At 49.4% G+C, this 10,000-nt stretch overlaps 1 protein-coding gene across 1 annotated transcript in view; it reads right to left on the reverse strand.

Moving 5' to 3' along the window:
- Positions 1–478: 478 nt before the first annotated feature.
- Positions 479–10,000, reverse strand: part of LOC147100972 (uncharacterized) — a 19,705-nt gene continuing 10,183 nt past the window's right edge. Inside the window, exons 3-4 of the mRNA XM_085966090.1 lie at positions 6,952–7,146; positions 479–1,323 (exon numbers count right to left, since the gene is read on the reverse strand). Of these exons, the coding sequence (XP_085822216.1) occupies positions 1,193–1,323; positions 6,952–7,146 (326 nt within the window). The 3' untranslated portion in view covers positions 479–1,192. The remainder of the gene's footprint in view (positions 1,324–6,951; positions 7,147–10,000) is intronic.

Consider the following 10,000-nt stretch of genomic DNA (forward strand, 5'->3'; position numbering starts at 1 on the left):
CTGGGAAGGTGCCGAACACCTCGAGTCTCTTCGCCGGGAGCAAGCGGAAGCCAAGCGCAAACAGCGCAAGGAGCGCACGTCAACCCAAGCACCCCACCCACCCGCCCCTTCAACCACCGTCTGCCCCACCTGTGACAGAGACTGTAGGTCCCACATTGGACTCATCAGTCACCTGAGAACTCATTTTTAATGTGGAAGCAAGTCATCCTCGGTTCCGAGGGACTGCCTAAGAAGAAAAGAGAGTGTGCGTGCGAGTGAGTGAGTGTGTGTTTGAGTGTGTTTGAGTGTGAGTGAGTGAGTGAGTGAGTGAGTGAGTGAGAGAGAGAGAGAGAGAGTGAGTGAGTGAAAATATGGGGGAGAGGAAACAGGATTATAAAAACATAATTTTAGTGACCAGGACTCGTATTGAGTCGGGTAATTTAATTTCATGTGTCAGGAGTCAGAAGTTTGTGTTTCTAAGTGACAATAGCGTTTGAACTTTTTAAAATAAAAATTGCCTCTTTAAACTCCGCCGTCGTCTGTTGCTGTGTTACTGGGGCCCAGAGATCAGCTTCTGATCCATGGACAGGGCCAGCAGCTGAGGGCTGGAGGACAGCGGAGGAGGCGAGTGAGAGGCAGTTACCCGGACTCCGGGGATCAGGAACTGCTCGGTTGGTACAGCGTATCCGATATGGGGAGATTGCTCGGCTGTCAGCCGAGTTGTTGCTGGAGATGGACAGTAAAGATGAAACAAACTGATAGTTGCAAGAGAATAATAAAAATACAGTTTCCCACGTAAAAGGACGTAGTGTGCTACAGAATATCATTCTACTTTATTTAGCACTGGAGTTTGCCTGCCGGCTCACCATGTACTCAAAGGTTTACATTATCCAGAGCTGATTTAGAAGCAGACTAAATATGGTGCGTTGATGCACAAAAGGAACAACAATAACACAAAGAATCTTTTGTCAAGATCCATCTTTTAAAAAGAGGATGTGTACACATTCTGAAGGTTCCCATTTGAAGCAACTGGCATCCAGGAAATGAATGGAATAAAGGACATCTGGTTTGGAGAGCAAAAAGCACAAGGATGTGACATTATAGATGATTCTTGCAATATTACATTGGCTGATGGAACTATTAAAATAATAAAAACTGAAATTTGCATAAATGGAACTCCAGTCAATATAACTCAACAGAGCGCAAGTGAGCATTACTGGGAAAAAGCTGTTTTGCGTCGTACAAAATCAATTGACGAGACTGGTGACATAGTCTGGTATTTAGCCCTTTGCTTGCTTCTGGTGTGGTTGATAGTTGGGGTGGTGCTATCTAAAGGAATCAGATCTTCAGGAAAAGTAAAAGTAGAATTAGGATTCTGCTAAGAAAGTATGGATTCTTGCAACAATATACCTAATTTATAGATAACAAAAATTAAAGTCATTTTCTTTTCTTCATTCTCTCTATCTCTATATATATCTATTTATCTCTCTCTCTCACTCTATCTCTCTCTCTCTCTCCCACACTATCTCTCTCTCATTCTATCTTTCACTATCTCTCACTATCTTTCACTCTCTCTTTCACATTCTCTAATTCTTCGTCCACCTTCCTGTTAGTTTTGCTACTCTTTCTGTCTTTCTCTTCTTGTCATCTCTGGATGTCTGCAACTCTCTTTCTCACTTTAGTTCTCTGTCTTTTTCTGTAAGTCTCTCATTCCCTGACTCCCCTAGGTTAGGCCGAGGAGGGATTGGAGCACTCGGAACAGTTGAGGCAGAGCTATGTGGGAAAAGGGTAGGTGGTCACTACAAACACAAAATACTACATTAGATAGATTAATTTAAGCTATAGCATAGAATACGAATGTGATGCATTTAAATGTTGTAATTACTGCTCTATATATAATTTATATTGTATGCTCAACCATTCCAATTAGGAAAGATTGCTATTTTAAATATTAAATTACTAGTTGATTTCCTGTGGCATTGCTTATGGACAATTGCAAAAAAATTCTGTTCCTGTGACTGAATGACTAAGTCTCACTCATAATTTCTGTCCATTGATTAAATAGGCGGCAATGATAGCCTCATAAGTAATCTCTGGATTGCTACCTGAGCCACGAGCAAATTTGGCTAGGGTAAATAAAATCAGAGAGTTAAATGCGTGGCTCAAAGACTGGTGTGGGAGAAATGGGTTTTGCTTCTTGGGACACTGGCATCAGTACTGGGACAGGAGAGAGCTGTTCCGTTGGGACGGACTTCACTTGGCCAGTGCTGGGACTAGAATCCTGGCGAATCGAATAACTAGGGCTGTAGAGAGGGCTTTAAACTAATTAGTGGGGGGGAGGTTTCAAGAGAGCGAAAAATAAAAATGTCAGCGGAGAAGGCAATAGAGCAAGGTAGCAGTGGGGAAATTAAAAACCAGAGCGTGTCAGGAAGGGACAGAATGTATAAAGATAAAGGTAGAGTAGTAAAAGGGGTAAAAGCAGGAATAAATTGTCATAAAACATATTTAAAAGTTCTTTATCTGAATGCACGCAGCATTCGTAACAAAATAGACGAGTTGACGGTACAAATAACTACACATGGGTATAATCTGGTGGCCATTACAGAAACATGGCTGCGAGGTGACCATGACTGGGAACTAAACATCCAGGGGTATTTGACAATTAGGAAGGACAGACAGGAAGGAAAGGGAGGTGGGGTGGCTATGTTAATAAAGGATGGAATCACTGCAATAGTGAGAAATGATATTGGGTCAAAGGATCAGGATAGTGAAACAGTTTGGGTGGAGGTAAGGAATAATAAGGGGAAAAAGTCACTAGTGGGTGTAGTCTATAGGCCTCCTAACAGTTGCAACTGTTGTCGGAGTATAAATCAGGAAATAGTTGGGGCTTGTAATAAGGGAACAGCTATAATCATGGGGGATTTTAACTTTCATATTGACTGGACAAATCAAATTGGGCAGGGCAGCCTTGAGGAAGAGTTCATAGAGTGCATTAGGGACGGGTTCCTTGAGCAGTATGTAACTGAACCAACCAGGGGGCAGGCAATTTTAGATCTGGTCCTGTGTAATGAGACAGGATTAATAAAAAATGTCCTAGTAAAGGATCCACTTGGAATGAGTGACCATAACATGGTTGAATTCCAAATTCAGTTGGAGGGTGAGAGAGTTGGATCTCAAACCAGCGTACTAAGCTTAAATAAAGGAGACTATGAAGGTATGAGAGCAGAGTTGACTAAAGTGGACTGGGAAAATAGATTAAAGGGTAAGACGGTACATGAGCAGTGGTGTACATTCAAGGAGATATTTCACAACTTTCAAGAAAAATATATTCCAGTGAGGAAAAAGGGGCGTAAAAGAAAAGTCAGCCATCCGTGGCTAAGTAAAGTAATAAAGGATAGTATCCGACTGAAAACAAGGGCATATAAAGTAGCCAAATCTAGTGGGAGGATAGAAGATTGGGAAGCATTTAAAAGCCAGCAAAGAATAACTAAAAGATTAATTAAGAAAGGGAAGATAGATTATGAAAGTAAACTAGCAAAAAATATAAAAACAGATAGCAAGAGTTTCTACAGTTATATAAAAAGAAAAAGGGTGGCTAAAGTGAACGTTGGTCCCTTAGAGGACGAGACCGGGAAATTAGTGGTGGAGAACATGGAGATAGCAAAAATGCTGAACAAATATTTTGTATCAGTCTTTACAGTAGAGGACACTAAAAATATCCCAGCACTAGACAAACAGGGAGCTATAGGGGGGGGAGGAGCTATACATGATTAAAATCACTAAGGAGGTGGTACTCGGTAAGATAATGAGACTAAAGGCGGATAAATCCACTGGACCTGATGGCTTACATCCTAGGGTCTTGAGAGAAGTAGCGGTAGGGATTGTGGATGCATTGGTGGTAATTTTCCAAAACTCCCTGGATTCAGGAAAGGTCCCAGCAGATTGGAAAACTGCTAATGTAACGCCCTTATTTAAAAAGGGAGGTAGACAAAAGGCTGGAAACTATAGACCAGTTAGCCTAACATCTGTGGTTGGTAAAATGTTGGAGTCCATTATTAAGGAAGCAGTAACAGGACATTTGGATAAGCATAATTTAATCGGACAGAGTCAGCATGGTTTTACGAAGGGGAAGTCATGTTTGACAAATTTGCTCGAATTCTTTGAGGACGTAACAAACAGGGTGGATAAAGGGGAACCAGTGGATGTGGTGTATTTGGACTTCCAAAAGGCATTTGACAAGGTGCCACACAAAAGATTACTGCACAAGATAAAAAATCACGGGATTGGGGGCAATATACTGGCATGGGTGGATGATTGGCTATCTAACAGAAAACAGAGAGTTGGGATAAATGGTTCATTCTCGGGTTGGCAATCAATAACTAATGGTGTTCCGCAGGGGTCAGTGCTGGGACCCCAACTCTTTACAATCTATATTAACGATTTGGAGGAAGGGACCGAGTGCAACATATCCAAGTTTGCCGATGATACAAAGATGGGAGGGAAAGCAGTGAGTGAGGAGGACATAAAAAACCTGCAAAAGGACATAGACAGGCTAAGTGAGTGGGCAGAAATTTGGCAGATGGAATATAATGTTGGAAAGTGTGAGGTTATGCACTTTGGCAGAAAAAATCAAAGAGCAAGTTATTATCTAAATGGAGAGAAACTGCAAAGTGCTACAGTTCAAATGGATCTGGGGGTCCTGGTGCATGAAACACAGAAGGTTAGTATGCAGGTAATCAGGAAGGCCAATGGAATCTTGGCTTTTATTGCAAGGGGGATGGAGTATAAAAGCAGGGAAGTCTTGCTGCAGTTATACAGGGTACTGGTGAGGCCACACCTGGAATACTGCATACAGTTTTGGTTTCCATATTTAAGAAAAGATATACTTGCTCTCGAGGCGGTTCAGAGAAGGTTCACTCGGTTGATTCCGGAGATGAGGGGGTTGACTTATGAGGAAAGGTTGAGTAGGTTGGGCCTCTACTCATTGGAGTTCAGAAGAATGAGAGGCGATCTTATCGAAACATATAAGATTGTGAGGGGGCTTGATCGGGTGGATGTGGGGAGGATGTTTCCACTGATGGGTGAGACTAGAACTAGGGGGCATAATCTTAGAATAAGGGGCTGCCCTTTCAAAACTGAGTTGAGGAGAAACTTCTTCACTCAGAGGGTGGTAAATCTATGGAATTTGCTACCCCAGAGAGCTGTGGAAGCTGCGACATTAAATTAATTTAAAATGGAGATAGACAGTTTCCTAACTGATAAGGGAATTAGGGGTTACGGGGAGAGGGCAGGGAAGTGGACGTGAGTCTAGGTTCGGATCAGCCATGATCCTATTGAATGGCGGAGCAGGCCCGAGGGGCCGTATGGCCTACTCCTGCTCCTACTTCTTATGTTCTTATGTTCTTATGGCCCACAGGGGGGCTCCGTGTGCTGTCTGGAATCCGCTATGTAATGCCCACGCCTGGGATATACCCAGGAGAGAGAATTATTCCCAGAACGTTTTAAAATTGCTGAGCTTTACATCGAATGTACAGCACAGAAACAGGCCATTCGGCCCCTCTGGTCCATGCTGGTGTTTATGCTCCACACGAGCCTCCTCCCACCCCTCTTCATCTCACCCCATCACCATATCCTTCTATTCCTTTCTCCCTCGTGTGTTTTTCCAGCTTCCCCTTAAATGTATCTACACTATTCGCCTCAGCCACTCCCTGTGGTAGTGAGTTCCACATTCTCACCACTCTCTGGGTAAAGAAGTTTCTCCTGAATTCCCCATTGGATTTATCAGTGACTGTCTTATATCGATGGCCCCTAGATCTGGTCTCCCCCACAAGTAGAAACATCTTCTTCACGCCTACCTTCTCGAACCCTTTCATAATTTTAAAGACCCCAATCAGGACACCCCCCAGCCTGTTCAGCCATTCCTGATAGTTAGAACCTCTCAGTTCTGGTCTCATCCTTGTAAATGCTTTTTGCACCTTCTCCAGTGCTTCTATATCCTTTCTGTAATACGGAGATCAGAACAGTGCACAGTGCTCCAAGTGTGGTCTAACCAAGGTTCGGTACAACTTTAACATCACTTCCCTGCTTTTCAAATCTATCCCTCTAGAAATGAACTTCAGTATCAGACAGAACGGTAATTAAATCATTCAGTCACCAAATCAGATCAGCACGTCCAATCGGAATATATTATTGAAATAGGCTGAGGCCTGGGCTCTCAGATCATGTAATCCAACCACCCATTTTCCCCTTTGTGGGCCGACTCTCCCCGGGGTCCAGGCTCCACAAGCAGCATCGCATCGTCTGTGTCTGTGTCTAGGGTCTGCAATCCAACGCAACGTCAACCCCGCCCCTCACCCTCCCCCCATCCCCGCTCCCCGCCCCTCCCCCGCCCCAACTCCCCTCCCCCCGCTCCCCCCGCCCCTCCCCCACTCCCCTCCCCAACTCCCCCCTCCCCCGCCCCAACTCCCCTCCCCCCGCTCCTCCCCCACTCCCCTCCCCAACTCCCCTCCCCAACTCCCCCGCCCGCCCCTCCCCCTCTCCCCCGTTCCTCCCCGCACCTCCCCCACCCCCTCCCCCTCACTCCCTCCCCCGCCCCCTTCTCTCCCACTCCCCTCCCCCGCCCCTCGCCACCCCCTCCCCCGCCCCTCGCCACCCCCTCCCCCCGTCCCAACTCCCCACCCCTCCCCCTTCCCCCCCACTCCTCCCTGCCCCCCCGCCTCCCGCCCCTCCCCCACTCCCCTCCCCCGCCCCCCGCCGCAACTCCCCTCCCCCCTCTCCCGCTCCCCCCCGCCCCAACTCCCCTCCCCCTCCCGCTCCCCCCGCCCCTTCCCCGCTCCCTGCCCCTCCCCCGCCTCCCCTGCTCCCCACCCCTCCCCACTCCCCCTCCGCCCCCCACTCCTCCCCCACCCCCTCACCGCCCCTCCCACTCCCCCTCCCCCCGCCACTCCCCCTCCCCCCCGCTCTGATACTCACGGAAGTATTTGAAGGTCTCCTCGATCTGCTCCTGTGTGAGGCAGGTGCTGAGCTCGGGGGGCAGGAGGGGGGTGTGTAACCAGTCATCGTGGCTGTAACCGTACATGGTGTCGGCTCTCAGCGTGTAGCTCGGTAAACCCTCCGCCAACAGGCTGAAGATCTCAACCTCGGGGACATTCTCACTGCAACACAGGTCTGTGGAGAGAAATAAGCAGCAGGATCAGCGAGCTGGAAATATTAATGGGCAGGGGGATAGGGTAGGGGGGAGAGGGAATATATTAACAAAAACAAGAAAAGACTTGCATTTCTATAGCGCCTTTCACGACAACCGGACATCCCAAAGTGCTTTACAGCCAATGAAGTACTTTTTGAAGTGTAGTCTGTGTTGTAATGTAGGAAACGCAGCAGCCAATTTGCGCAAAGCAAGATCCCACAAACAGCAATGTGGTAATGACTAGATCATCTGTTTTAGTGATTTTGGTTGAGGGATAAATATTGGCCCCAGGACACCGGGGAGAACTCCCCTGCTCTTCTTTAAAAAAGTGCCGTGGGATCTTTTACGTCCACCTGAGAGAGCAGACGGGGCTTCGGTTTAATGTCTCATCTGAAAGACGACACCTCCGACAGTGCAGTGCTCCCTCAGTACTGTACCTAGATTTTTGTGCTCAAGTCTCTGGAGTGGGACTCGAACCCACAACCTTCTGACTCAGAGACGAAGAGTGCTGCCCACTGAGCCACGGCTGACACACACTGGTGTTTGGGGTCCAGGCAGCTGAAGGCACGGCCACCAATGGTGGAGCGATGGAAATCGGGGGATGCACAAGAGGCCAGAATTGGAGGAGCACAGAAATCTGGGAGGGCTGGAGGAGATTACAGAGACATGGAGGGGAGAGGCTGTGGAGGGATTTGAAAACAAGGATCAAACGGTTAAACCGTCCCTTCTTCTTGTTCAGTTATTTACAAACACACAGCTCTGTGGGGTTAATTGCGCTGGAGAGCGTCACACTGTCACGTGACATCCTGCGATAATTGACGGACCGCGCCCCTCCCGCTCTGAGAATAAAGCGGCCGCCAGTGGACAGCTTCCTTTTCACGAAGCCTGTGCTCCTTTAATAATCAAAGCTCTTTAAAAAGTTCTTTAAGGCTTCTCGCTGCTCCGAGGAGTCAGGGCTCCGCGATCCGGTGATCCTGATGGGATTCACGGACTCCCTCTCCCTGCTCTGGGCTCCTGTGGCCGTTCCCAGCTGGTTGGCAAAGAGCGTCGGCGCCCTCTCGTGACAAAGAACCAATACTACAAGTAAACATCAGGGAACGCGTCGAAGCCTGGACTTGGATTGAGTGTCTGTGCAACGTCTCAAACAACCAGACACAGCAATAATACCAATCAATAACGGGGGGATGGAGGAATATTGGCCCAGGACACTGGGGAGAACTCTCCTGCTCTTCTTCCAATAGTGCCATGGGATCTTTCACATCCAGCTGAGAGAGCAGACGGGGCCTCAGTTTAACGTCTCATCCGAAAGACGACACCCCCGACAGTGCAGCACTCCCTCAGTACTGCACCTCCGACAGTGCGGTGCTACCTCAGTACTGCCCCTCCGACAGTGCAGCGCTCCCTCAGTACTGCACCTCCGACAGTGCGGCGCTCCCTCAGTACTGCCCCTCCGACAGTGTGGCGCTCCCTCAGTACTGCACCTCCGACAGTGCGGTGCTCCCTCAGTACAGCCCCTCCGACAGTGCGGCGCTCCCTCAGTACTGCCCCTCCGACAGTGCGGCACTCCCTCAGTACTGCCCCTCCGACAGTGCAGCACTCCCTCAGTACTGCCCCTCCGACAGTGCAGCGCTCCCTCAGTACTGCACTGGGAGTGTCGCCTGGATTATGTGCTCAAGTCTCTGGAGTGGGGCTTGAACCCACAACCTTCTGAATCAGGCGAGACTGTTACCCACTGAGTCAGGAGATTGAGGGGGAAAAATTGGGTTGCGCCCCCTCTGGTGTGCTAACTTCACCGGGGTGCTACTTTTAGCGCCCCGAAAAAATTAGCGCCCCCCACCTCCCTCTTGGGGCGCTGCGAGGGAATATTGCCGCACATTGCGTCGCGGTACTACAGGCCTTCCTCCCCTTCTTAAAGGGGAGAGGCTTTGCGCAGCGTGACCCAGGGCCCAGGGGGCCACCAGGGATCGGAGTGCCGGCAAAAGAGCCCGGCACTCAAGAGAAGTGCCGGGCTCACGGAGCGCAGACGGCACTCCACGGGGTCGGGGTCGGGGTCGGGGTCGGGGGGGGGGGGGGGTGTTCAGGAGGCCGGGGACGGCAGAGGGGGCAGGTGCTGGCGGGCGGCCAGCAACAAAAATGGCCGCCCGGCACCTCGCCTTTAATTAACGCAAAGCAACTGAATTTTTCCCCCCTGAGGCTTTTAGTTCCAGTTGCAGTGTTGAGGCATGGCCCACAGAGGGCACCCTGGCACCGCGAAGCCCAGTCTGCTGCCTCGGCCCAGTCTGAGGCCTGAAACACGATCCCTGGGGTATCGGCCCCTTTAATGGGGCCGCCGTCACTCCAGACGCTGCAGCCTGACTGGAATCCGCCTGGTTGGCAGTGGGGGATTCCTGCTCACTCAGGAGATCCCCCTGGGTGCCCAACAACAGCAACAACGTGCATTTATATAGCACATCAAAGTAGTAAAACGTCCCAAGGCGCTTCACAGGAACGAATATCAAACAAAAGTTGACGCTGAGCCATGTGTGGAGATATTAGGACAGATGACCAAAAGCTTGGTCAAAGAGGCAGAATGGTTGTGGGGCTGCAGGAGGTTACAGAGATGGGGAGGGGCGAGGAGGCTACGCAGGGATTTGAAAACCAGGATGAGAATTTTAAAATCGAGGCGATGCCGGGCCGGGAGCCCATGTAGGTCAGTGATCACGGGTGTACGGGACTTAGTGCGAGTTAGGACACGGGCTTGACCTCTGACCCAGGAAGCTGGGCCGGGGTCACAGCTGGCTGTCCTGGAGTGGGTTGAGGAAACTCCATTCCTCGATGTCCATGTGGTGCTGGAGG

This window comes from Somniosus microcephalus, chromosome 24 (assembly GCF_052327205.1).
Source record: "Somniosus microcephalus isolate GS21.2 chromosome 24, FLI_Smic_1.0, whole genome shotgun sequence".
Classification (NCBI taxonomy): Eukaryota; Metazoa; Chordata; class Chondrichthyes; order Squaliformes; family Somniosidae; genus Somniosus; species Somniosus microcephalus.